Genomic DNA, 27,364 nt, shown 5'->3' on the forward strand with positions numbered 1-27,364 from the left:
AGAAACTCAGATCACTCGTTCTCAGAAAGCGCACCGTGCTGACCACGATGCCACAGCTGATCAGATTTTTTGTGAGACCTTGACCATTGGGTCCTCTGGGGTGCAAAATCCTTTCCACGCATATATGTTAACTCTATCTTATCAGCATCGAGGCCTTCCCTATGCTCTTCTTGGTCTATCCGCGGCACACCTAGGTTCGTCCGGGGTCGACACCACCCAGGCTAATATACCTAACGCACTGAAGCACCGACTGTCAGCCATACAAGCATTGAGCTCGGTAATCTTAAAGGAGGAAGTGCGGACTTGATCGAGACCGAAGAAGACGTCACACTGGCTATTGTACTACTGCTTGTTTTACATGATGCATTGTTGGCCCATGTTGTTCTCTGTCATTCGCCAACCATCTTGTAGATCTGCGGATCCGACATGTCTGCTCACGGAACGCATCTCAACGGTATAGCCTTTCTATGTGCGAGATATATGAAGCAGACTTCCGTGTTACCCTCTCTACCGAGGATGTTACTCCTGGCAGCCCTGGTCGGTCATCCGTAGGAAAAGACTTTGAAACCGCCTCGCTTCTTGAAGACTTGTAATAAATGCTCTCAGAATCCGAGTAGTATGTACGCGAATTAGACCTAGATCGAGCGGCCTATCCTAGCCACGGCCCGGAATAGAGATTACTCGCCGAAGTATATCGCTCTGCCTATCCCTATCTTCTTCGGCTCCTACGCTTTCCCGACACGTGTCGCTCTGCCACAGGCCGGGCGAGCCTTTGGGATACTGAGAGCGGAAGCCGATCATGGCCTGGGCGAGCGGCGTCATTTCCTTGACGATGCTTCGGTCGACGGACGTCGGTCGTCTTGCTGTAGCCGCCTCCGTGCACGACCTTGTCGCTGATGAAAAGCGCATCGCCGGCCTTCATCCGTGGCCGGGAGGGTCATATCCGCAGTGCCACGGTCGCGGAAATCGGGCCAGCGGTTGCTGCCGGGGATGGCCCTCGTCGCGCCATCCTCCTCGGTGAAGTCGGTCAGGCCGATGAGGAAGTTGATGTTGACCTCGGCGCCCTACGGGCCCTGCACCATGGCGAAATGGCAGTTCTCCAGGTCTCGATGCAGCGGTTGCGCCGCGTTGCCCGGCCCGATTTCAATGACCTGCGCCGTGTGCAGCCGGCAGCTACGGGACCAATCTCAAGTAAGTCGACATGACGCGCTTCTCCTCAAATCACCAGCACCCCCCCCCCCCAGCCTGACGAGATCGGACTTCTGATCTGGCCTGGCCCGTCAAAAGATTAGGACGCAACGTGTACGTGAATTTCAACGCCACCTTTCTCGACACCTGTCTCATTCAGATCGGTTCGAGGACGATGATCGGGCCCAACTGCTCCTTCTATGCCGCCACTCACCCTCTCCACCCCAGGGTGCGCAATGGCACCAAGGGCCTGGAATTTGGCAAACCCATCACCATCGGCGAAGACTGCTGGCTGGGAGGAAACGTCTTCATCCTTCCCGGCGTCACGTTGGGCAACGGCGTCGTGGTCGGAGCGGGGAGTGTGGTGGCCAAAGACGTCCCGGACCACCACGTAGTGGCAGGCAATCTGGCTCGCATCCTGAAGGCCATTCCGCTGGATTGATGGATGGGTGGATGGCTGCTGTCATTGCTGTTTAGTGGTCCGGTCTGGTTGGGCTGGGTCACGACTCCCACGCATCGATGCCAATTGCTGTGCTCTGTCCTATCATTGCCTGTTGAGTACTGATCCTCGTCTGGAGGCTGGCAGATCGAGGAGACTGCTCACATCTCCGCCACGGTACCCCGTCTTCTTTGGCATGGAGACTTGCAGCTCGCGGCAACAGATTTGTGTGTCAAGGGGACGACGCGGTGGGCATCAGGGATAGGTTAGGGTCATTGACGCACCCAGAGAGAAAGTTCAAGCCTTTACGTATATATGTATGTGTCCGTGTAAGTGGCATCTCTACTTATTAGGAACATGTAGGTTAATCTGCCAACGAGTACAATAACATAGGTGATGTGGTATATCGAAGTCTTTCCTGACCCTAGCAGGCGATTGTCCTTGGCCTGGCGGAAGGAAAAGTGTACGCATTATTGTCGTATACGGTTTGTCCTGGCCGTATGACTTAAGGGCTAAGCATACCTCTTGCATCGAGGGTGAGCGTGAAGGTGAGGAAGGTGAGCGAGGTACTGGAGGTACTGTAAGCGCGTAGCTGAGGGCGAGGGTGAGGCGCACGTGACTCCAAGGTCACGAGTAGATACTAGATACTGTTCTGCCAAGGCTGCTAAACAGAGCGTGGTTTGGGTTTCGGTCTGCAAACGATGCTGTTAAGGCGTTCAGCAAGACGACGCAGCCGTGTCCAGATCACAGGTTGTTCTCTAAGCTCCTTGTTTCAGCTGGCGTTGGGGCTCAATAGTCTCTGAGGAACATTCTGATCCTCTGTGCCTACCACTATCATCTCCTGTGGCCAGCATCTCGCCAGCTGCGCCAGCTGCGCCAGTCCGCAAGAACCCCTTCCTACCGCTACCGCCCCGACGCGTTGACTATCAGACCGCAACGAAACTTTTGCCACATTTCCCCTGCACTTCATGGTGCGGACATCTCAATCTACACATCGCTTTGTATAGGAGGACGAACATCGAAGATGAGCGCGTTGCTGGACTTGTGATACAAGGATATGTCGCGCCCGCCGGGCAGTAAATTCGCTGATTTCTTCCCGAGCGCCCCAAGCGTCATCGCAACGAAATCTTCCAAATCAGCAGACACAGACAAATCGCGACTTCGGTCTACCGAAGGACGCGTGGAAGATGCGCAGGTCAGGGACAGTCTTGTTCGCGTTGCACTGAACTCACCGAACACTCAGCCGCATCCGTCCACGAAACAGGACAACTTGGCCAAGCCCAGCAACCACTCTTTGATTTCGGAAGAAAGCGACCAATTCGCCGGCGACCTTCTCAATGGTGTTGGCTCAGCCAGCTCGTCCAGTACCGCTTCATCGGTCTTCAGTGCGCCTATTGCCAACGCCGCCATGCCTGGCACAAATCATCTACACTTCAGCACCCTCACACCTCTCACAAATTCTGACTCTCCGCCAAATGGGAAGTTGATGAGTCCGGCTGCTGACTCGACTTCCCACGCGGTCATGGATAGCAATAGTATTACGTCGAATCTACACCACGGTTCGATGACCCCCCTACCCACACCCCCGGCTCATCGAAGATTTGCGCGTGACGCCAGCTCGCCTGTGAAAGGAGCAAAATGTACCTACGACCCGGAGCTAGATAAGACGTTGAACTCCAAGGATAAAAGGAAGCTGAAGGCCCAGTTTGAGGATTTTGGAGTCAAGCCCGAAGACAACTTCCAACCACCGGATCCACGATTGGCAGTGCCCAATTACGCAAAAGGTGGAATAGGCAAAGGCAAGGGCAAATTTCGACCTGCGCCGTACAATCTCAAGTCTTGGACTCATGATGTCGCGACTGCGGTTGCACCCCCACCCGCCACCACCGTCGTCGTCACTGGGTTTGACCCTATGACCCCTCTTTCTCAGATCAACGCGCTATTCTCTAGCTTTGGTGAGATTGCGGACTTGGACAACAAGACAGACCCAGTCACGGGGCGATTTCTAGGAATATGCACAATTGGATATCAGGATTGCGCTTCGTTTCAAGGCGGAGGTCCCATCTCCGCCGTTCTCGCGGCGAAGACAGCCTTCCTCGAGGGAAAACGCGGCCAAAGGATAGGACTGAAGACCGTCCAAGTGGTTGTGGATCGAGATGGCTCTGTCACGGAAAAGTTGGTTGAAAAGGCAATCGCTCTACACCGCAGAGAAAGTGGGTTCACAGGTCAATCGCGGCCGCAACCATCTCCGTCCCCTTTGACGCCGGTCGGAACACAGTCACCAGGATTTGCAAAATCTTCTGGTCCACCACCTACGGCGCCAAAGGGCCCATCAGGGAAGCCGTCCCTGCGACCACAGCCCATTTATCAAGCTCCCTTCGTGGCACCCTTCGTGGCGCCTTTCGCGGCGCCCATAAAACAGGATAGGCCTGTGAAGCTCGCGGTCGTCCCCGCGGGGGCAACACTTGTAGAAACGACCCCTATCGCCCCAACATTGAAAGTTCCTTACGTCTTTATTGCGCACTGTTATGTGCCTGTTATGAGCACGACCATACCGCACTTGAAAAAGAGGCTGAGGATGTATGATTGGCGAGAGGTCCGCTGTGACGAAACGGGATATTTTATCACCTTTGAACAATCGCGAAATGGGCAGCTGGAGGCGAGAAAACTGTACCACGGATGTCACATGCAACCCCTGTTCACCTACGTGATGAACCTGGAACTCCATCTTAATGGCAATGCCAAGGCGGCAGCCGGTACAACAGACCCATTGCCAACAGGGCCGGTTGACTTTGTTTACTCCAAGCAAGCCTACAGGCTGAGAAAAGAGCACGACCTCGATCTCGAGGAGGAGAAACGGCAGCGGGCTCGAGATCTGGACCCTTCGCGGGCAGTTGTACAGCTCGTTATTCAAGAACTCAGGGATAAATTGCTGGAGGACGTGAAGTCGCGAATCGCCGCGCCGGTTCTCTACGACTTCTTGGATCCAAACAACCATGCAGAGAGGCGGAGGAGGTTAGGTCTCGACGATCCAGAAGGAACACGGAGGACTGTGCCCACCGACGAAGGCTCCCGCACTCCAGATTCTCGTCTGGGTGGCGGGTGGATGAACCGACGTCCGTTTGGCAGCAAGAATCTCAACATACTTTCTCTACCTAAAATTGGTAAGAGGTCCGGCACAGACAGAGGCATGGTCGGCTTTCGCGATGAGCGCAGGAAGGCCCCTCCCACGAGGCACAATGTTCGGCCACTGTTCCACCAGTTGGCACAGTTCCAGAACGATGAGGATTCGGACGATGAACAACGGACTTCGTTTACTCGTGACACTGACGACCTGGAGAGCCGCCCGGCTAGCCGGATGAGCATGACATCGGTATCCGACGATGACGACGAACTACTGCGCAAGGCAACAAAGCGGCGGTTCCATGCTAGAGAAGAATCCGAGATGGGAGACGGTGCCATCAAGGACGAATATGACACCGCTAAAGCGACTGCTGAAGATCTCATCATCGCCAAATTGGAGAGAAACATATATGAAATGTCTCCTTCCTCGCGAAAGCGCAAGAGGTTAGTGAAAGAATTAGAGGCCAGGAAACGTCAAAAGGCGGATGATGAGCTCTTCGGCGTTGGCCACACGGAACTGGACCGCGAGGACACAGACGATGTCAAAATGCCAGATGCCGAGACGCCCTTGGAGGCGACGCCAGATGTGGAGTCAGATGTGCCAAAGCCAGCGGCGAAGAAGATCAAGACCAAAAGGAAAACCAAGAAGCAGATCCTAGAAGAAAAAGAAGCCCTACGCCAGGCGCAAGCCGAAGCCGAAGCCTCTGAGGTAGTGGACAACGTTCTCGGATTTGCGGAAGAGGAAGAAGCGCTGGCGGAAGCTGCTGAATGGCGGCCAGAAGTTGAGTGGGGCGTGTCTGCCGAAGAACCCCTGCCGACGGTGGATGACGACGAGGACGTGATCCCCGACCTTCGAGGTTGGCAAGCCAGTCTTTTCGATGACGAAGACATGGAGTACTTGTCAGCTGCCATGAAGGCCAAGTTGGCCATGGATATCGGCGACTCGATGGCGTGGGCTTGGAAACAAGAACAAATCCGCAACCTCAAGCCAGGATCTCAGCCCGGCGCTCTACGGACAGAACCCCCTATCGAAGGGTATTATGTTCCAAATCCATCAGGGTCGGCTCGGACGGAGCCCATACGCAAGATCCTGGAATCCGAGAAGTCGAAGTATCTGCCTCATCGGATCAAGGTGCAGAAAGCGCGGGAAAAGCGCGAAGCTGAAGCGAAGAAAGATCCGTCCGCTGCTAGTAAGCAAACGGTGGAACTTCCTAAAGCTTCGTCCCGAGGCAAACGGGCCGATGACAGGCGTACGGTTAAAGACCTGGACCGGCAACGGGAGATGCTTAAGGATATGGGTGACGACGCCGATGTTCTGCGTTTCAACCAACTTCAAAAGCGCAAGAAACCGGTCAAGTTCGCCAGATCTGCCATCCACAACTGGGGCCTGTACTCATTGGAAAGAATCCAAGCGAGCGAAATGATTATCGAGTATGTTGGAGAGAAGATTCGGCAGGAAATCGCAGACTTGCGGGAGATCAAATACACGGAGAGTGGAATTGGCAGCAGTTATCTCTTCCGAATCGACGAGGGCACTGTGGTCGACGCCACGAAGAAAGGAGGCATCGCCAGGTTCATCAACCACAGCTGCTCGCCCAACTGTACGGCCAAGATCATTCGAGTCGGCGGCACGAAAAGAATTGTCATCTACGCTCTAAGGGATATCGAGAAAGGTAAGCTCTCCAGCCGTTCATTTGGCGGAGAAGAGCACTGCTGACTTGGAGACAGATGAAGAGTTGACCTACGACTACAAATTCGAACGCGAATTTGACAGCGACGACCGCATCCCTTGTCTCTGCGGCTCGGCGGTCTGCAAAGGTTTCCTCAACTGATTCAGCCAGCAGGTCTTTCCAACGGGCTTGGCGCAGCAGATGGAATTTTAAAACGTGTGCGTGTGGGAGAGTCATTTTCTTCGTCTTCGTTTGTCAATGCGTGTGAGACTAAGAAGCATTCTTGGCTGGGGCGTTCTTCCGTTTCTTGACATCAGGGTGGGAGGCATCAGGTTTGACAGCAAAAAAGTATGGCACGGTTTGTGATCCCGTGTCCAGCCTAGCATTGGAAGAGGGCAGACCGGACGGATTCCAGGGGCAAAGGCAAAGGCAACGGCTAACGGCAACGGCAATGCCGACGGAAACTTCTCCATTCAACAAGCAACGGGCGGTGTTCGCAGGAGATTGACTATCAAGGCCAGGCGTGCGAGGAAGGATGACGGCACGTTCAAACGACTTTGACAGCTTTTTGCTTGTACTTGTATAATGACACCTCGCTCGGCAGTGTGGGTCGGGGACCTTGCCTGCGAGCCGGGGTTGGCCGTACATAGTGTTAATGTCCTGCCTTTTCGCAGCGCAGGATTTGACGCAAGAGTAAGAGTGTTGGGAACAAGGTAGCCAAGCTAGTCGCATTCATTCTGTTTGCCCCTAAGCCTTCACCTTCACGTTGAGTCCAGCGACGAGCGAGGCTCCCCAAGGTGGCCGAGGTCGGTCTTGCTCTCCCAGCAACCCCGGTAATGGACTCATTCTTCTTGCCTTTCTTCTTGACCGGGCTTGTCACCAGTCCTCGCCTCGTGCCAGTCGTCGTTTTGACAGCCTCGCTTATGAGCCGCCCGGGCGGGCCGGACCAAATCCTCCGACTGCGAGAAGGCCGTAGACAGTTGTATAGTACCGAGTAGAGGTCTCTTTGCATTGCCGAACATAGCTGTATAGTAGAGGTCCATTTGCATTGCAGGGTGAGACCGGCTTGAGCCTCCATCGAGTCTTGGGGCATTGCACCGGTTCTTTGCGAACCCCTCCGGCTGCCCTGCTCTGGGGTTAGAATCGGCATGTGGTTGTTGCTCACAGTATCCGTACACACATCCTTCATCTCTTCATCCGCGCCTTGGTACCTTCTCTTTGCCATTCCTCGGCCTCCTTCTCCTTGCCATCCCTCGGCCTCGCCTCGGGATCGGACCAAGACGTCTCCTGCCCAGCTGACCAGGCAGTACACACATGAACACACGATCGACTGGAACAACAACCACAGTACCCGTACACAGTACACACATGATTGACTTTCACACCAGATGAGCCGGCAGCAAGAAATTCCCGACACCCTCTTTGATTGGATATTCAAAGCCGCAGTTGCCGCAGACCAGTTTTCCCTCGACGACGCCCGTCTCCAGGAGGAGGTTATGTAGCCTCCTCAGGATCTCCTCTTCAATTTCGTGATCTGCGTTTGTTTCTGTAGCATTTATTGTCGTGCCCTCGGCGTCGGCCTCTGCTTCTGCTTGCACATCGATGTCGCCGTCATCTCCGCGGCTTTGTTCCACCACGTCTACCGGATTCTTCGCCGGCACAAGAGCCTGCAGCCCTAACTCGGTGGCTGTCGTGGTCAGCGCATCCCAATTGACCCGCGGGAGAAGATTGCGCATGAACAGCGGGTCGAAGTCAATCTCGGTCCGCTCGAGCGTGGCATCTTTGAAGTGGAGAGGGAACGAAAGCGGCGACGTCTTGCACGTCTTGACCGCGCAGGTGAGGAAGTTGGTGGTGAGGAGTTTCATCTTGTAGTGTGCGGTCCGCTGCCAGTGACAGTGGGAGATATCAGATCAGGTGAGAGACGGCGAGGCAGGGGAGGAGCATGTCAAGCAATGGTCGAGTGGATGGTGTTGGTAAGTGTCCCGGAGGACTTTGTCTATCCGTTCAAATTGACGATTGGGGGGTCTTTTTTTTGTATCGATTGTTGGCACTAAGTAGTATGCACTAGGTCATTAGTATAGCAAAAGATCTGGAGATCCGAGTTTGGAAAGACTGCCGGATCAACCGCGCCCAGTTGACTAAGGTATTAGTAATCATGCTATCCAATCAACCAGAGTCAACCAGAGTCAGTCTCGACCGCAGCTGCACACTGATTTGACTAATTACATGTAGTTATTGTACGGAGTACGTATACTCTGTAGCTGCACAAACAGCCGTAAATGCAGGCATCACTTATTTTCTATTCTTTTCTATCGCAATCTCACCATCCTCCAAATACACGCTTCAGTCCGAAGTACAGCGCCTGCTCTAAGCGGTGTTGAGGCGGCTCAAGAAGACCGACGCCAACTCCATCTCCATCTCCATGACCGACCCGTCCTCTAGCCCATATGTACAGCCCCCTTGGTACAATGGCTTGCTCCCACACCATACGAGGTCAACTCAGACCAGATCGAACGACCCGGCCAGGAAAAGAGCTGCCAAGATAACCCCTAAAAAAGAAGTTGTTGTCTGCTCCGAACGTCGAATCGCGTTCGACTTGGACTTGGACTCGACGACGACTTCGGCTTGTCCCGTAACAGATACACCGTCGACCTTGCAGGTGACCGGAGATGCTGTATTGACCTGACTGTCACTGACATTGTAGACCATCTCAATCCATTCCACAGCCACCAGAACCTCCTTGCCGACCGCCATCTTTCCTGAGAAGCTCTGCCCGTTGCTCCAGAGGTTCAAGACCACCGAGCTGGGTTCGGTCGGGACACTGTCTGTCGACTGCACCTTGGGCTCATCGTCGATGTACCATGCACTGGTACCATTGAACCAATCAAGCCGGTAGGTCACCCAGTCTGTCCAATGCTTGCCATCGGGCAGGGATACAATGGCATGTGCTGCTTCGTCCTCATCAGACGCAGGCTGATTGGTAAAATGGACCGTGTCGGCATCTTCGGCGGTCAAGATTTCAATGTCGCTTTCTTGATTGTCGGTCTTGTATGTGAAGAAGCCGAAGACCGCTCCCGATGCAACATCTGCATCACTGGAAGCCAAAAATTTCGCTCGGATCCGAAGACTGGCGTGCAAGTAATTGTCTGATGTGCTCTTAATCTCCGCCATACTCTGAAAAGCAGAGAGTCGTGATGTGCGAAGACTCAGGTAGGTGGCGGCGCCGTCGTCTGAAGAGTTGGCATCAGAAATAAAGATATTTTGAGCCGAGTAGATCATCGGCACGGTGGATTCGTCCGACCTGACGCCGCTCAGAATGTTCCAGCCTTGGAAGGCAGTGGTGTTGAAGTAAGTTGAAGTCACATTCTCATCGCCACTGTCTTGCTTGGACGTGATTTTGGCCGGCGGTGAGGCACTGGCGTAATCGCCCAGTTGGCGGAAGTCATAAAAGGCATGGTTTTGAAAATACCCTGGAATCGATCCCGAGACTATAAAGCGAGTGCAGTTACCAGAGTCTACTCTTGGTAGGAGCTGGCCATGGCTGTAGCCATGCGCGCGTCCGTACCAGGACGATACGGAAAGCAGCAGAAGTGCCAGAAAAATCCCCGTCATTATCTCAAGGGCGCAGGGCAAGTGAGTTCAGGCACCATGGGCAAGCGTGCTTATAAGCCTCTTCTGCTTTTGATGTCGGTTCGCCCCCGGTTGCATCATCAGCGACATGGCTCGAATGACGATGCTATCCACCAGGCCAAGAAGGTGTTGGAGCCACCATTTCCTGGGCTTCTGGACTGTGGACGGATGCGGCGATTTCACCAAGAGGCGACTCGCCGTTGTTGGGGGTTGGTTGGACGCAGCCCAGGCCATCTGTGTCGGATGGGCGCAAAATCCAGTCGAGCTAGCTGTTTGCAGGAGGTTGTCATCCAACATACAGAGACTGCATGATCTGTGCCCGAACTGACGTTTCGGTGAAGCTGTCAGAGTGCAGTGCTAGTGACGCCCAACTGCAGCACTATTGGTCGGAGACCAGGCTGAATCCAACATTCGAGCGGGCCGGGGCCGCGAGGCTGCCCGTGCGGCGGGGCGGAGGACGCCGGCTCCTCCTACAGTTCCTCCTACAAATACCAAGGACCCAGACTCCAACGGCCTCCAACGCATTCTATACCAAGCAACGTTGCCCGGGGTGGCACGACTGCTACCGAAATTCTATTGGGCGGGGATGATTCCTCTCACCTACCTGACGTACACCATCGCCCCCAGCCTCTCTATGGCGGTGTGGGGTCACCATTCTACGAGAATATGTCTGACAAGTGACTAGCCAATGCGCACCGGTCGTTCTATGTTCTACCACCAACCCAGGCCTTACCACACGTGGGGACGCCAGAATCCCACACCCAGATGTGTGACATGCGGCTCGCCCGAGATCGTTCTCGTTGCTATAGTGAACGACTGGGTCTCAATGGGGAACCGCTCCGAAGCGTTCAGAGGATATTTTCCCTCCACCGGAGGACTGAAGCGGACTGAAAATCTCCTTGGGATGTGTGCTGCGGTCTGCCAGTGGGCGGCTGGCAGGATGGGCCCATTGCCAGATGTGTCCACCCACCATCACCATATTGAAACAATTGGCAATCGATGCGACTATTGACTATTGATTGATCTACGCGATCCTCGAGGCATTCGGATCTCTGCCGGTAGGCGACCACGGTTATGTCCGGGATGGCGGGATCCTGACATGACAATCCATCGTCATACTGGTTGCACTCGCCTGAATTCCTTCAGTTGCCTCTCTCCTTCTCTGCAATGATTCCCTGGTCAACCGGGAGGTGTTAGTTTTCACAGATCTGGGAGACGATAATCTTGCATTCCACACCGCATGCCGCCTTCACCCAAGGATGCTAGCGAAACCGTACTCGACGGATTTGTCTTCCCATGGCGAGAGCCATCGCAACAGAGTGCGGAAAGCCATGCTCCCAGCAATCGCAATCCGCAAGGGCCCTCCGGACAGATTCAAGATAACTATGCTCACGGCAACACCGATCGACCTGCGCACCAGGTCCATGTCCCGGAGAACATCCAGAACCATGGCGTTGACGTCCGAGATCATGCCCTCGACCACTTCCCAGACCATGTCCGCAACTTTGTTCCCCCATTCGCACTCACCCCCGATGCCTACAATCGACGGCTCTCCATCCCCACGCTCCGGACTCCTGAGAAGGCTTGGGCCACCGAAGGGCGCACATCCGTTAGAGAACGAATGCGAGCCAGTTCATTGCCGACCATGGCCCCCTCGTTCGAAAGCCCTGAAGAACCCGATGTCCGGAAGGTGGTGTTTACCATGAGTCCGTTCAGCCGTGACGGCCGATTTCAAGAACATCCGGAGCCATTGGCGACGTTCAAGGGAGACCGAATGCTGGGAGAAGAGCTACAGCGGACGGAGAGTCGAGCCAGCATCGTCAGTCTGGAAAAGTTTCATGCCCTGAAACGAAAGACGGCACACAAGGCACGCGGCAAGGTGGCTCAGATCCTTTTTCAATATACATATTACTTGTTGCTGGTGGCAATTGTGTACTTTGTGCTCGTGGGGGTCCCTTTGTGGCGGGGACTCGTCTATACATTCTGGTATGATGGACCGGCCACCGCCCAACCACGAGATCCGCTCGCTCACCAGCTAACGACGTGACAGGCATGTGATGAAGTATAGCTTGACCGTCGAGGGTCTCTGCGCCATTTTTGTTGGCATTGCGTTCTTGTAAGTACCCGCAGTGGGAAGAGTGATTTGATGATGAGAGAAGAACAAGAAGAAGAACTCCGGTCTGACAAGAAGACAGCTATTCGGTGGGCACGCTGTTCACCCAGTACGAGCCCGACCCAGAGCCCGTCGACCCGCGCCACTTCCAAGACCACCTGGACCGCGCCCGAAGCACCGCACTCATCATCCCGTGCTACAAGGCGGCGGAGCTGATCGGGCCCACCCTCCAGGCGGCGCTGAAGGTTTTCCCGCCGGAGAACATCTATGTGGTGGCGAACGGAAACAGTGCCACGCCGCTGGACAGCACGGAAGAGGTGTGCCGACCGTACAAGGTCAACCACATCTGGGTGCCGATCGGGTCCAAGATCGTGGCACAGTTTGTGGGCTCGTACGCGGCCTACAAGTTCCAGTACGTGCTGATGATCGACGACGACTGCGCGCTGCCGCCCAACTTCCCCATCGTCTCGGAGCGCATCCAGCAGGGGACGAAGAAGGGCCTGATCAAATGTGTGGGCTACACCATCAAAGCCGTCGGGCCCGACGGCACCAAGGGCAACGCCGTGCAGCAGCTCCAAGACATCGAGTACAAAATGAGCGGCATGCAGCGCCAGTTCGCCGGCTCGTGGGGGAGTGCCATCTTTGCCCATGGCGCCATTGCCCTGTGGGAGCGAGACTTCGTCCTCAAGTGTTTCCGCCACCATCCCGGCTTCAAGATCTCGGAAGACTGGTTTTTCGGCCTGACCTGTCGCAACCTCGGCGGCCGCATCGTCATGTGCTCGGCGGTGCTGGTCGAGACCGAAGTGCCCTCGGGCCTGTTCTTTGGTGCGGGCGCCCGAGGGGGGTTTGGCGAGATGACGGTGTACAAGCAGCGATTCTTCCGTTGGAATTTTTTCATTATTTTCCGCATGTGGAGCAATTTGCGACATATGCTTTTTTCCTGGAGTCTGGGCATCTACACCTTGGGTTCCCTGGTGTATACATTTCAAGAGGTAAGGGATTTGATTTGCACCTAAACGGGCACCCAAACCGGTGTCCCATGTCTCCGAGCGTTGCAAAAAGAAGCCTGACTGACAGATTCGCTTCCCAGGGGTTGGTGGCTCTCCTCTACCTAACCACACCCTTCTTCTTGCCGATCGCATGGGTGGTTCGGCCTAGCTTTATGGGAATGATGACCGGGATCGTGATAGGCATGTATTTCATGACGGTCAATATCTTCAACGAGGTACTTATCCTTCTTGTCCGGACAACCCGCCTGGCCCCAGCATCTAACGGCTGACCCTTTTTCTCCGAGTTCAGGTCATTCTACGCCGGAAAGGAGAAATGGTGTCTCGGAAAATCGTCTTTTTCTACTACATGCCGTACAAGTTTGTTTTGAGGTTCATGAACGTGGCTTCAATGTAAGTACGATAGTCGTGCCTGCCTGTGCCCTTTTTCCCTTCTTCTCTTCTTCTCTTCTTCCTGTTTGTCCCTTTCCGGCCGTGCATCGTCCCTCGTCTAACCCATGCTCTCTTTTTTTATAGTTATTACTCCATCTTCAAATACGCACAATACTTCTCTCAACGACACCCAACGATAATGGAAGACGAACGCGCCGTCGACCTGGTCATTTGCGCCAAACCACGACCGCTGAGCCAGCCCCAGCCTCCTTCACGGTCGAAGTCCCAAAGGAGAGGTCCGCTCCTGCGCGTGCCTTCGTATCGGCCGTGGTCTTCACATGCACATGGCCACGGACATGCCCACAGCAAGAGTTCTTCCAGCAAGGCCGCATCCGAGCGTAGTGACGACGACGTGCCTCCTGATATGCTGGTCGCCCCGCCCGTCCCAGAGACGATCCCGCACGGTGATGAGTGGGTATGAGGGCGGACAAAAGTTAATTACGGACGATTATAAATAATACTATATATCATATATCATGTACATGTACACATATCCATGTACATGTGTATCGAATAAGATCATTAAATCTAACTGGTGGTGCTGTCCTGTCAAACTTGGGCATTCCCAGCCTTGCCCTTTAAACCAGAAGGCTGGTTTAGGCATACTATACTATACTGAATAGCATGCGCTCCCCCTGCGACCCTTTGATAGAGAACATGGAACATTTCAACCTTTGACATGTCCAAGGTTGGGTTGCGTACTCCATACTTTTTTTCTCTTTCTTTCTTTCCTACTGTTGTTGGTTGCTGGCTGTTGGTTGATTTGATTGTCGTTGGTTGCCATTACACAGCCACGGCACGGGATAGAGTCTGGACGGGACGGGACGGGATATACGGTCCAGTATTTAGTTTAGGGGTATACGAGTACAGGCCTCGACTAGACTAGACTATATTCGCTGCGTGTTGTGCGTGTATGTATTTAGAGGAGTAGAGTAGAGTAGAAGACTCTTCCTTTTGATTCTGGGTGTTCTAATTTATTTCATGTTTTCTTGTTTTTAGTGGTTCTATCAAGATAGACTGAAACGGCAGAAGTCTGGGTCTCTCTTCGCTGTATGTAGTGTGCCTTTCTAAAGTCTGGGGCCCTCTTCTCTCCCTTCATTGTAGTGGTAGTGAACTGTGTCGGTTACTCCCTCGGCTCAATCAACACCTCATTCTCGTCCACGGCGACATAGGCACCAACTATATCGGTTCGTCTCTCGGTTCAATCAACACCTCATTCTCATTCACGGCGACATGCGGACCCTTTCAATCAAATGGGTTCATCCCTTGGCTCAATCAACACCTCATTTACCGCAACGTGCGCCGGCTGCTTCAGAGCGTAGACGATGGAGTTGGCGACGTCGTCGAGAAAAGGGAGGTAGATGTCACCAACTATATCGGCTCGTCTCTCGGTTCAATCAACACCTCATTCACCGCGACGTGCGCCGGCTGCTTCAAAGCGTAGACGATAGAGTTGGCCACATCCTCCGGATCGAGGACGCGGGCCCCAGACGGCTCCCCGTACTTTTTCAGCGCGTCCGCGTCGGTCGACATCCCCAGCAGATCGGTGGCGACGTTGCCCGGCTGGACGCTGGTGACGCGCAGGCCGGAGCCGGCAGTCTCGAGACGCAGGCTCTGCAGGGTGGCTTCGACGAAGAACTTGGAGGCCGAGTAGACGCCCAGGCCGGGGAAGACCTTGCGGCCGGCGTCGGACGAGATGGCGACGATGTGGCCGGCGCCGCGGGCCAGCATGGGCGGCACGGCGGCCGCCAGGCAGTGCAGCAGGCCCTTGCAGTTGACGTCGACGGTCTGGTCCCACTGGTGCAGCTGCACGTTGGCCATCATGGTGAAGTACATGACGCCGGCGCACGAGACCAGAATGTCGACGGGGCCCAGCTCGGCCGCGGCGGCCTGCATCAGCGCGGCGACCTGCGCCCGGTCGGTCACGTCGGTCTGGCGCACCAGCACCTTGCCTTCGCGCACCACCAGCCGGCGCTTGACGGCCTCGAGGGCGTCGAGCCGGCGCGCCGCCAGCGCCACGTGGCAGCCCTCGCGGGCCAGCGCGGTCGCCACGGCCGCCCCGATGCCCGACGACGCGCCCGTCACCACGGCCACGCGCCCGCTCAGCGGGCCCCGGCGGATGGGTTGGGCGGAGCCGCCGGGCGAATGGTGGCGCGACGGCGGGCGAGGGAGCCAGCCGCGCGCAAACCAGTGGCGCGTGTACGTCTCCAGCAGCACGCGGTCGACCTTGGGCCGTTCGACCACGGCGCGGAACGGCCGGGTCGCCGCGTTGTTCAACACCACAATGCCGCGCAGGAAGTCGACCGTCGGCATGCCGCTGCGGAGGATGTCGACCGTGAAGGCGCCGTCGCCGCCCTTGACCGAGCTGCGCTGCTCGTTCCACAGCGCCACCCAGCCGTCCCAGTCGAGCCGCTGCGTGGGATAGCCCAGCTTCGCCAGGTCGTCGAACACCTGCCGCGTGTCGACCGGGTCCGGGTCGCCGAGGTGAAACACCACCTGTTGCGCGTGCGTTTGGTTGGCTAGGTGCACAATCGCCTTGCTGACGAAGTCGACCGGCGTCATCTCCGCCCGCCAGCCCGCCACGTCGGGCGCGTAGCCGAGCTGGATGGATTCCACCATCAACGCCGACAGCAGATCCCACGCGTTCGCCGCCCCGGTGCTGCTGTGCCCGCTGATCGTGCCGGCCCGGTGGATCTTGACCGGCAGCCCCCGCCGCCCGGCCTCGAGCACCAGCTGCTCCGCCACCCATTTGGTCTGCCCGTAGCCGTCCAGCAGCTTCTCTGGCACGTCTTTCACGTCCAGCATGCTGTCCTCCGGCCACCCCTCCTGCGACGGCGGCAGCACGCCGTTCGTGGACACGTACTGCACCGTCGCTCCGCCGCGACACGCCAGCCGCAGGATCTCTCTCGTCCCGCCGACGTTGGCCCCTCGCAGCGCCGCGTACGGGTAGACCAGGTTGACCGTGGCCCCCGCGTGCACAATCACCTGCACCCGGCCCGCGAGCTCGTCGAACGCTTCGGGCGAGAGGCCCAGTCGTTTCCGAGACAGGTTTCCCGGCAGGATCTCCACCCGCTCCATGATCGAGTCGCGCCACAGACCCAAGTCGAGCAGGTTCCGGCGGATTCTGGCAATGCCGCCCGGCCGGTCTTCTTCGGAAGGGTCACCGAAGCGCACCAGGCATATGATTTGCGCCGATGTGCTCTCCAACAGATCGTTCAGGAGAAAGGCCCCCAAGAACCCCGTCACGCCCGTCAGCAGCACCGTGTCGGCTTTGTCGAGTGCGCAGATCGTAGCATTGCGCGGTTGAATGTCCTCGTCCAGCATGGCATCTTTCCGCAGCACGGCGGGTAGATCGGCCTGCACCTCGGCGGTATGGCCATCTCTCACCGCACGCACCGTCTCCAGATGGCCGTTGAGAGTGGGAGGGTCGACGAGGCGGGCGAGCGGAATGCGGAAGCCGAAGTTCCTCGACAGCCTAGACGCAAGGTCGGCCAGAGACAACGAGTGGCCGCCGAGGTCGAAGAAGTTGTGTTCGGGGGTGATGGCGTCCCGCGATGTCTTGAGAGTGGCCGCCCAGATTTCTGCTATGGCGTTGATCGTGATCGGGTCTTGTTCGGCCTTGTGGCCGTTGCTCTGCGCTTTCTTGGGCGTCGGGGGCGGTGGGAGACGTTTGAGGTCGACCTTTCCGGACACTTGATGGGTCGGCAGCTCGTCCAGTTCCACCCACAGCGCCGGGATCATGTAGTGGGCTAGATGGGCTGAGAGCGTGCGTCGAGCCGCCGGACTGTACCCGGACTCGTCGATCTCGACCACCGGACGGTCTGGGGAGGCGTTGTCCTTGTCCCGGACGAGATACGCCACCAACTGCCGCTCCAGGCCTTCCCCGTGGGCCACTACGGCACAGTGGCGGACCGCCAGATGTTTGACAATGGCGTTCTCGACCTTTCCAGGGACGACCGAGTAACCGCGGAGCTTGATCATGCCGGCGACGCGACCGGTGATCTCGAGGAGTCCGGAAGGCAGTAGTCGCGCCAGATCTCCGGTCTTGTACATGCGGGCTCCCGGGGTAGGATCGAAAGGGTCCGGCGTGAAGGCTTTCGCCGTGGTCTCGGGAAGGTTAAGGTATCCACGTGCCAGCAGAGAACCGCCGACAAAGAGTTCGCCACTGACACCCGCTTCCACTTTTTGACCCCCTTCATCGAGGATGTATGTGTGCTTTGGGTCCATGGGCGGGCCGACGGGGCAGTAGACGGCCTCGTCGGTCAACATGTCAGCGATGTCGCTGCACGCAATCTCATGGGTCTCACAGGCACTATAGCAGTTAAACAGGCGCACTTTGGGAAGCGCCTTGAGAGCTCGCCGGGCCAGGTCGGCCGTGACGACCTCGCCGTTCAGCCACAAGGTGCGCAGATCGGATAACCGAGAACCAAGGTCGGGGTGGCGCGCTAGAACTGTGGCGAGAAGGGTCGGTGTCATGAGGGTTTCGGTGATGTGTTTCGACGACAACAAATCCACAAGGGCCGCCGGGTCATAGCTGGCCTCGTCGGGGACGGCGAAGACGGTGGCCCCTCGCAAGAGCGGCCGCAGCATTTCCCAAATGAAGAAGACGTTACACGCCACGCGGTCACCTGGCTGGACGTCACGAACGCGGAACCGCAGGTTGTACGAGAGCACCGGCGCCGTATGGGGGTTGGCGATTCCCTTGGGCTTGCCCGTGGTGCCGGACGAGTAGGAGACGAAGGCCAAGCGTTCGAGGTCGTCCTCAGCAGGGAGTGGAGGAAGCTCATGCTCGTCTAGGCCTGGGGCGTGTCCATCGCCATTGACTGCGGCTTCTTGTTCGGACTTGTCGTCGAGCGTGATCAGTGGGATGCCCTCCTTGATCTTGCCCACCTCGGCCCTGTACGTGACCACAACCGCGGGGCTGGCGTCGTCAATCACATCCGCCAGTAGACCTTGCGGGTATGCCATCTCGAGGACCAAGAAGGCACCTCCCGCCCGCAGCGCCGCCAACGAGGCGATCACGTAGTCGGCGCTCCGCGGCAACAGCACGCCCACCAGACTGTCTCTGCCAACGCCATGTCTGCGCAGCCGCTGTGCGAGAGCGGTCACTTTGTGGTCGAGTTCGGTGTATGTGTACCGGACCTTGTCGTCTTCCAAGGCAACGGCATCTGGCGTCCTGTGGACCTGGTCTCGAAAGAGGGCGGACAAGTCCTTGCTGGTGTCGATGATGCCCATGATATCTTCGCTTCGTTTCGCGGGTTAGACAATGCTCTGCTTTCTCTGTTCCGTGTCGGCGTCTGTTTCTCGAGTTCTCTCTGCTCGTTGTGCCTAACAAAGCATACAGAGCTCCTTTTCACTCAACAAGCAAAGATGCCCTGCCTGGCTTTATAAAAACAGGCTCCAAACCACGAACCTCTGCTGACTGGGGCAGCTCAGTCGGCTTGTAAAACACAAACACAAACTATGACTAATACCAAGGCTTCGTCCAACTTGAAGGTCACACAGTGGCCTCTGTATGCTCGTCTTCGCCTTGTTTCTTCTGTTGAGGCGTAAAGAAGAAATTCTGCGTGGCTCTGGGCCAATAAGGCGGCGGGGATTTCTGCAGGACGTCATGGCCTAGAATTTCAAGAGTCAAGCATGATCCGCCGTAGCACCGCATTTGATTACGTGCAAGGCTCGGACTGCCAGCCTTGTCGTGTCCTCTTCTGTTAGGGCAGCGGCATTATCAGCTCGCCATGATACCCGAGTTATCTTGCGGAAAGGCTTGCCAGTGCATAGTAATGCTTCATAGCACTGTACTATCATCATTCTGCCGGCAGTTACCTTAAATGGCACGTGAGGCACGTCGACCAAACAGCAAGCCAGTGCGTCACGCTGCCGGACTCAAGCTGGCAGATTCTGTCGAGACTGCAACCCTGTCACTGGGCAAAGAAAAATTTCAATGTAAGAACCTACCGGTAAAAGAAAAAGTATAAAATAGCAGTGCTCCCCCAAAAAAATAGAATGGCAAAAAAAGTAGTAGTCCCTATGGGTTTCGAACCCATGACCTTCTCCGAGGTAAGTATGTTGTAAAGGAGACGTGATACCACTACACCAAAGGACTGGATTTGTGTGACATATCAGAGCTAATTTTCGGCAGTTTGAATATTTAATGCATACCTTTATCCCCTTAAGTCTATTGGTCAGGACCAGGCTCTTTTGGGGCCTTGGCTATAACGTACTCCCTACATATGTAGACTTACAGAAGAATTGTTTTTTAAGTGAAGTAGGATTTCGATATGCCGCGTATAAGAGTATGTGTACTCTGTACTTTGTACAGAGACAGATACAAAGATCGATGATGAATCTTGGGTGTTTCTAGGTGTTTCATGTTTGTCTGAAGAAATTGCCCTCTGTCAAGTTGACCGCAAATATCACCTGTACGGAATAGGTCGGTAATATTAGCATCATGGCCCAAGTCATCAACAGCTCTTGTGGAAAAATTGGCCCAATGAAGCTTCCCAGAAGCCGAACCCTACAGTACACGTGCTGTAGGGTCAGGTCTCATTGACAAGGCGGTCATTGGGTTGGAGGCCGTTGACGGATCTCAAGAGTCTGTTAATCAAGTTTGGAACGGCGAGGGCTGAGGGAATCCCGATCATATCTCCGAGCCAGCAGCGAAACATGGGGGGTTTCTGGTCAGACTGGAGTTTAGGGAGACACTGCTTGTTGAAGATCGACCTGAGAAGATGGGGCCCAGCGAATAGAATAGCGGATTTGGCATATCCCAACTGACTGGAGAGAAATGGCAAGCGGGCTGGTCTTCTCGAGAGATCGCTGCACAGTTAGCGTTGAACATAACCACACAATAAAAAGTAAAAGTTTTCACAGGAATTGTCATGTCCATTGGGTTTTGTTTCTTTCATGGTTGTTGGTATTCTTTTCTGGCGCGGCTTCACGCCAGCACCAGCGGCACATCCTCTAATCTGATCTGTGCTTCATGACGCCCAAGAACATCTGCCCATAAAACCATGCCGTTGGTCAAGATGCTCATGTTTTTTGGTCAATCCCATCAACCCAGCAAAATCTTCGCACCCTGTTCCCTCCTTCACAGCCTCAACACATCCAGATCATTTAGAATTTCTTGAACGACTTGACGGCCTTTCCTGTACGGGGCAACACACGGAGAACGTTGAATCGGACCTAGACAACTGGGTCAATACACTGTACCGAAGGCAGTCTTGGCCATCTGCGGGTATGGACAATCTTACAGTCTTGCTGAGAGGTCTGCACTGGCCGACAGTGACAATATCACCTTCTTCGACACGGAACGCAGGGGAAACGTGGGCGGCAAGGTTGGTGTGTCTCTTCTCGTATCTGGCGTACTTGGGCACGAAGTGGAGGTATTCTCGGCGGATGATCAAGGTTCGGTGCATCTTGGTAGAAACGACAGTGCCGGTAAGAATGCGACCTCGGATGGAAACCGAGCCGGTGAAAGGGCATTTCTTGTCTGTAGAGAGCCAAACCACACAAGTCAGAAACAAAATTCCTTCAATACTTGATGTTCGCGGAACGATCGAGGCGAGAAAACCTGAATCCTCTCATAAAGCCAAGCTGTGCTTCCAGGATTTTTACTGACCGATGTAGTGTCCTTCAATGGCGGTCTTGGGCGTCCTGAAGCCCAAGCCGACATCTTTGTACCATCTTCGTCCACTCTTGCCGGCTCCCCTGCTCTTCGAGGCTTTGGACTTTTGGTTGAGGAAGATATGCGGCTGCTTCTGGTAGGCGCGCTCGGCCTGAACTGTCAACTCGGTCGCCATGCTTGCGGTGGTTGACAACGGTGCGCAATTCGGGTGATTGTCGTCGACGGCGTGGACGTGGAAACTCGACCGCGAAATATTGCGAGTTTCTCAAAACTTGTGTGCTGCAGCAGTCTTGGCGGGCTGGGACAAACTAGTCCTAAAGGGGAAGCAGACTTTCCACGTGACCTCGAGTTGTTCTCGTGTTTATGATTTCCCGCTTGGGCTTAGTGTGTCGCGATGGCAATGCTGGGCGCTCAAGCCTGGTTCGAGTCGGGCTTCGCTGGTGGGACGCGGATCTCGCACTGTAAGTCGACATAACATCATTCTTACCCTGCAACATCTCTAGAGCAACACACCATTAGAAACACAGTTTTGTAGACTCTGTGGCGCACAGCGATGGCTGACTCGGCCACTGATCGCAAGGCTACCCGACAGAAGGCCCGCCAGTCAATTGCGCATATGCCGTCTTCAAAGATCTCGGCCTTCAAGGACAACATCACCACCGACATTGCTGCGTTGCAGGCTCAGAATAGCGCTGCGCAAGTAGCAAAAAAGAAGTCGCGTGGAAAGAGCCTCGGACCAGGGGGCATTGAGGCGTTGAAAGAGTCCACCGGCAATGCTGCAAAGGTAATCACCACCACGGTCGTCGAACAGGCGGCGTTGTTAACAATCGACAGATCTCGGCCCCCTTCCAGATCAAGTCAATCTTGAAACCTACCATCCCTCTCACACCGCCCAAGGCCATTCCTACCTTTGACGAACTACGGAAGCGAAGCACAGGAAAAGGTAAATCGCCGAGCAAGAATGGCGGCGAGGACCTCCTCATTGATTTCTCAACACCGGGGCCTAGTAGACAAGATCGGGGCGAAATCACAATGTCAGGCGCTGAAAATGTCGCTGATCCCTTCAGTCCCATGCGGCGCCGCACACCCGGCAAATCGGGTGCTGAAAGTATGGAGACGGTCGAGCGTGAGCGAGAGGAAGAGCTGAAACGCCAGGCCGAGAAGCAAGCCATCTTGGAGCGCAGAGCTGCGAGACGGAAATCGCTGGCGAACCGCAGAGTTTCGTTTGCGCCAGAGGCCACTCTGCACACATGGAGTGTCATGGAGCTTGCAGAAGACTCGACCACCAGTTCTGCCTCCAACTCTACAAGAAGACAATCATCAATGTCAGCCACTCAGTCGCCCGCCGCATCGGGTCTCTCTCCGGCGACAACGACCGTCCCCTCGACTCCTCTTGAACAGCCCGAACATCAACTAGTCGCAGAATCGCCGGCTCATCAACGGGATCTCCATCAAAAGAAGCGTCGGAGAAGAAGCTCAGGGCTCTCAGAGCCCATGTTGGACGCTTCGCAAGATGAGGTCTTTTCGTCCAGCCCTTCTGGAGACATCACGACAAACAGCAGTCCGCTGCGCGTTGAGGAAGGCATTGAGTCTTCCGACGAATCCGACACAGACGGAGACACCGCCATGAGTTTGGAAGATGGCACTGCGCACACTGTTACCTCGCAAGACTCCGGGTCAAGCACACATTCCAGCTTAGAAGATCGTCTCCGTCAGGCCGCCAGTCAGGCCGGGACGCGCGGAATTGAATATGACGAACAAGACGACGAGTTATCCATGGATCTGGTTACAGGGACTGTCACGAATGCATTCCAGCCCTGGGCTCGCGATCGTGGGGCAAACATGGAGAATAGTGCCATGTATGACCTGGAAAACGTCATGCCGGAGGATTCCTCTCGCCACGCTGCCCCTCTACAGCGACGGGAAGACGCAGACATCACAGAGCCTCAAGAACAGACAGAGGGAATGAGCATGGATGTAACAAAGGCGGTTGGGCGCATTGTTTCGAGGCAATCTCCGACCGGGAAGGGTGTAAAGTCCCCTGCGTCTCGTCGGAAAAGCATTGTTCGCCGCCGCCGTTCTTCCGGAGACGATTCGACGTTCGAGGAGCCCATGGATTTTACCGTGATGCAAGGTGGCATAATTGGTGTTGAGGACGAGTCAAACTCCAATAACAGGACTTTCTTCCAGGGCGTCGACGAAGAGGCGACGATGGAATTCACGACTGCTGTGGGGGGTGTCTTGGGCGATTCTGCCCGCAGAGAATCCCTTTGTTCTGAAAAGACGGACGGGAATGACAGCATGGACATGACGGCTGCGGTCGGAGGCATCCTGGCTCCCATCGAGGAGCAAACCGAACTCGAGAGTGATGCAGACGACGAGCAAACAATGGCCATGGAAATGACCCGTGCAGTGGGTTCCATCCTCAACCAGGCTTCCGCTGGAGCAAAGAGGGCGGCGAGGACAGCTCTAAGAAGTGGTACAGAGGCGACTACGGAATCGACGACACCGAAAGGGCAGCCAACTCAACAAGCAAGTCCTCAAACAACGCCGAAATCTCAACAACACCTGGCATCAGTAGCATCAGAGACGGGTAGCCCGAGCCTTGCTCTAAAACCACGACTGTCTGGGAGGCCTCAGCGAAGCGCGACGAAATCTACCACACCACAACCAAAGGCGCAGATCAGTACGCCGGTCAAATCTACAACGAGGACTCAGCGTGGTACTCCATCAAAACAGATTACACCTGTTCCGGCAGGCGCCGAAACTCCTAATAAGACACCACTGTCTGCCAACGTAACACGTCGAGGAGCCTCACCAAAGAAGCTCTTCAAGGCTGAGATCAAGGCTAGAAACTCACCCGGATCCATCCCCCGAGAAGCAAACACTACCGCAAACACTTTATTCTCCCGAGACGCAGAGACCGGCCAGCAAACCCCCAGCGTCATTCTGCGTGCCCCAAAGCCCCAGCTGACGCGACGAAGATCGAGCGGCATTGGTGTTGACAAAGACGGAATTGGATCCCCTCGGGTGTCGGAGATCCTGAGCCGTCGGACCAGCATCGGCGACAGCATCCCTCAGTTCAAACTGGGGGGCGGCGCGCCCCAACGGGTGCGCTTGGAAGACCCGCAACTGCTTGAGCATGAAGTGGAGGCCGAGCGAGCTGAAGAGCACCGACGTGAAAGTGGTCGGTTCATCATGGAGCAGGAGGCTAATCAGCATCAGGAAGAGACCGCGACCCTACAGCTGAAAGACATGATTGACGCCATGTCGCCGAAGAAACCCAAGTCCGGCAAGCTCAAGGGCAGGAAGAGTCTTGCCGTTGGCGGGGCCAAGGGGCTACTGGGCAAGCGGCCGGCCGAACTCGATATGGACGATGAAGAGGAGGCTGACTCGACCCCTAAGCGGTTGAAGGGCGTCTCGCGAGAGGGCAGTCCGGTGAAAAAGGTTCACTTACCGAGGCCGCCCAGCAAGGACGAAACTACAGGCCGACTGAAGTACCTCCAAGACCTGGCCAGCACCGAGAAGATAACTCCTACAGTTGCGAATTCCTCCCCTACGCGGACTGTGGCCGCGAGCCCTTCCTCGGCTGGGCGCTATCGCAATGTCGAGAGCAATGGAGATGCACGGCCTACCTCGTTCGAGGACAAGCTCGACAATGTGGTCGGTGCCATTGACGTTGCGACGGCTCAGCTAGAACACGGGCGTGATGGGGACGAAGAGGAGAAAATCTCGTTGCAAGAGTTCCTCAACATGACCAACATTCACTTCATCGAACTTTCGACCACCAAGAGGAGACACACCATGGCACAGTCACTGGCGCCCAGGAAATCCCAAGATGCTGAAGATCACAACGGCACGGAGGCAACTTTTGTTGCAGCTGCCACCACGTTGCCCCTCCTCGAATTATATCAGCACGCCACGAGAGAGCTCAAGTCCTACATTTCTACCGGCCGCAAGATTATTCGAACGATCGAGGCGGAAACCCTCGCTGAACAACCGCCGCTTTTCCGGGAGTATCTCGATGCTCGACCAGATGTGAAGTTGGTCATGGACAACCAATTCCGCAACGGCAAAGCCAATGCTCGTCTCCAGAGCAAAGAGGGATGGTATCAGTGGCGAGCCCAGCTTGTGGAAGGCCTCAAGGCTGGTCTCGAGGGTATCAACCACGGGATCAGAGCAGACCTGGTTCTTCTCGACCAGCAGCAGAAGCAATTGGATGGAGTGATCCCACCCCTGCTTCTGGAGCAGTCCGAGCTTGAGAGACAGAAAAGCTCGCTTCAACAGAGGCTAGAAGAGTTGGACAGTGTGGATCAAGAGGCTCTGACTGACTACCGCCATCAGTTGCGGGATGCTCACGACTACCACCTCCAGAGATCTGCATTGCTGGACACTCTGCAAGACCAGATCAAGGAGAAAGACGAGGCTCTGGCGGCGGCAACGGAGCTGAAGCTCGAGATGAAGGATCAAATTGCAGAGGCAGACCGAGTGAGAGAAGAACACAAGGGTTGGCCGGTCGCGGATGTCCTGGCGCTCAAGTCCAAGGTTGAGGCGATCGAGAAACAGAGTGGCTGGCGGCTCCTTGCCGTTGAGGAGGTGGACGAACCCAATGGCTACGGCGCCGCTCTGACCATGGTGTACAAGGATCAACTCCGGTTGTTCTTCTACCCGCACGGCTTCCAATGCAATGCAGCTGACGCGCCTCGACGGAGATCCGGGAGGAAGTCGGCGTCTGTGTCGGGACCGACCGCTCCCATCAGCTTGACGTTTGCACCCATCGGTCAAGACGATGGCGAAGAAGCAGCTCCGGAACTGGCCACTGAAAAGCGCTTCTTCTTACAGATGATCCGAAGTCAACTGCACGTGTTTGCAATGATGCCTAAAGGGTCTATCGCATCCAAAACATTGCTATCGACTGTCTCTCAAGGTTGGGATCTCGCGTGCAATGTCTCGGAGGAAATCCGTCTGCTGAGCCTGGTGGGCATTACGACGGCCTCGATCTTGAGTGATGAGAGGTTGGCGATTAAGGTGAATTTGATGCTACCGAATCAGGCGGGACGCGTTGACATAATCTTTACCGTGATGGCCACCATTCTCAACGATGGTGCCATGGTTGCTTCCACCAATGTGGCCGCCAACGCCGTCTATGGATCCATGTCGCACATTCTGAGTGGTGCGAAGAGTAGGAAAGTCCAACACGCTCTTGGGAAGGAGGTCGAGAGTCTGACACTTGGTGAGGGCGCTTTGGTCAGTGCCGTCCAGGGCTTTCTGGCTTGGAGTCGGCAGCAGGAGCCGTCGAAACAGGAGAAAAAGACCGAGACCAAGATCAAGGATGAAGCCGACTCTGCTCCCACAGCTACTTCGACTCCCCGGGCTGCGGCGGTACAAGCTCCCAGGTCACCATCGACGTTGGCATCAGCTATAGTGACAGCTTCGTCGGCACCCAAGCGGTCGCCTCTTGCGCCCAAGCGGACCAACCCAATGCAGAAGAAAGCGCTTCCAGTGCCCAAACAACGTCTCGAGAAGTTCACGTCACAGTACCTACAAGGGACCACAGGAGGGGCGGCGGTGGCGGCGGCAGCAGCGGCAGCAGATAAGGAAAACTTCAACCCGTCGCTCTCAGTGTCGGGTAAGGCGCAGGCGGCGCAGGCGGTGCAGGACGAAGCCAGTGGCTGGGCAGACAAGGAGTCGTCGCAGTTGCCCATAGTCAAAGCGGCCATTCCGCCCGAAGTCCAGGAGGCCATGATGCACACGCCCATCAAGCGAGTCGGGGCGTTGAGGAGGAGTCCGATCTAGGGGTAGGGGTTAAGGGTAGGGGTAAGGGGGTAGGGTGATATGTAACGACTGGTCAACGAACGATGAAATGATTTTTCTTCTTATGAGCCGGAGTCTGAGTCTGAGTCTGAGCCGGAATCTGGGGTTGGGATTCCTATAGGGGATGTGTATCCAGGACACCTTTGAACCCGGACGGATGTTGTCTCTCTTTGACTCTTTTCCCCGGTTTTGCTCGGTTTGCTCGATCTTTTAGAGGGGTCGTGTTAGGTTTGGGGGTTCTATAGTTTGACATCTGTGTGTGTATTTGACATCTTTGCGTGTGTGTGTGTGTTTGTTGTTGTGTGTTTTTGACATCTTTGTGTG

General features: G+C 55.6%; 8 protein-coding genes across 8 annotated transcripts; 4 read left to right on the forward strand and 4 right to left on the reverse strand.

Moving 5' to 3' along the window:
- Nucleotides 1-896: 896 nt before the first annotated feature.
- Nucleotides 897-1,630, forward strand: A1O3_07690 (acetyltransferase; the record flags this gene model as incomplete). Its single annotated transcript, XM_007737797.1, has 2 exons — nucleotides 897-1,191; nucleotides 1,293-1,630. The coding sequence occupies 2 exons, from the start codon at nucleotides 897-899 to the stop codon at nucleotides 1,628-1,630; spliced, it is 633 nt and encodes a 210-aa protein (XP_007735987.1).
- Nucleotides 1,631-2,684: 1,054 nt separating this feature from the next.
- A1O3_07691 (uncharacterized protein) lies at nucleotides 2,685-6,582 on the forward strand (the record flags this gene model as incomplete). Its single annotated transcript, XM_007737798.1, has 2 exons — nucleotides 2,685-6,423; nucleotides 6,479-6,582. 2 exons carry the CDS (start codon nucleotides 2,685-2,687, stop codon nucleotides 6,580-6,582), a joined length of 3,843 nt encoding a protein of 1,280 aa, XP_007735988.1.
- Nucleotides 6,583-7,799: 1,217 nt separating this feature from the next.
- On the reverse strand, nucleotides 7,800-8,285 carry A1O3_07692 (uncharacterized protein; the record flags this gene model as incomplete). The annotated part of the gene is made up of 1 exon (XM_007737799.1): nucleotides 7,800-8,285. One exon carries the CDS (start codon nucleotides 8,283-8,285, stop codon nucleotides 7,800-7,802), a length of 486 nt encoding a protein of 161 aa, XP_007735989.1.
- Nucleotides 8,286-8,919: 634 nt separating this feature from the next.
- A1O3_07693 (uncharacterized protein) lies at nucleotides 8,920-10,032 on the reverse strand (the record flags this gene model as incomplete). Its single annotated transcript, XM_007737800.1, has 1 exon — nucleotides 8,920-10,032. One exon carries the CDS (start codon nucleotides 10,030-10,032, stop codon nucleotides 8,920-8,922), a length of 1,113 nt encoding a protein of 370 aa, XP_007735990.1.
- A 1,258-nt stretch (nucleotides 10,033-11,290) lies between these two features.
- A1O3_07694 (uncharacterized protein) lies at nucleotides 11,291-14,023 on the forward strand (the record flags this gene model as incomplete). Its single annotated transcript, XM_007737801.1, has 6 exons — nucleotides 11,291-12,036; nucleotides 12,101-12,166; nucleotides 12,246-13,155; nucleotides 13,254-13,388; nucleotides 13,463-13,563; nucleotides 13,687-14,023. The coding sequence occupies 6 exons, from the start codon at nucleotides 11,291-11,293 to the stop codon at nucleotides 14,021-14,023; spliced, it is 2,295 nt and encodes a 764-aa protein (XP_007735991.1).
- A 950-nt stretch (nucleotides 14,024-14,973) lies between these two features.
- Nucleotides 14,974-18,837, reverse strand: A1O3_07695 (uncharacterized protein; the record flags this gene model as incomplete). Its single annotated transcript, XM_007737802.1, has 1 exon — nucleotides 14,974-18,837. The coding sequence occupies one exon, from the start codon at nucleotides 18,835-18,837 to the stop codon at nucleotides 14,974-14,976; it is 3,864 nt and encodes a 1,287-aa protein (XP_007735992.1).
- Nucleotides 18,838-20,715: 1,878 nt separating this feature from the next.
- Nucleotides 20,716-21,401, reverse strand: A1O3_07697 (40S ribosomal protein S11; the record flags this gene model as incomplete). Its single annotated transcript, XM_007737803.1, has 3 exons — nucleotides 20,716-20,784; nucleotides 20,853-21,091; nucleotides 21,221-21,401. 3 exons carry the CDS (start codon nucleotides 21,399-21,401, stop codon nucleotides 20,716-20,718), a joined length of 489 nt encoding a protein of 162 aa, XP_007735993.1.
- A 378-nt stretch (nucleotides 21,402-21,779) lies between these two features.
- A1O3_07698 (uncharacterized protein) lies at nucleotides 21,780-27,022 on the forward strand (the record flags this gene model as incomplete). Its single annotated transcript, XM_007737804.1, has 2 exons — nucleotides 21,780-22,010; nucleotides 22,061-27,022. 2 exons carry the CDS (start codon nucleotides 21,780-21,782, stop codon nucleotides 27,020-27,022), a joined length of 5,193 nt encoding a protein of 1,730 aa, XP_007735994.1.
- Nucleotides 27,023-27,364: the final 342 nt, after the last annotated feature.

The sequence above is a fragment of the Capronia epimyces genome (assembly GCF_000585565.1).
Source record: "Capronia epimyces CBS 606.96 chromosome Unknown aczIQ-supercont1.6, whole genome shotgun sequence".
Taxonomy (NCBI): domain Eukaryota; kingdom Fungi; phylum Ascomycota; class Eurotiomycetes; order Chaetothyriales; family Herpotrichiellaceae; genus Capronia; species Capronia epimyces.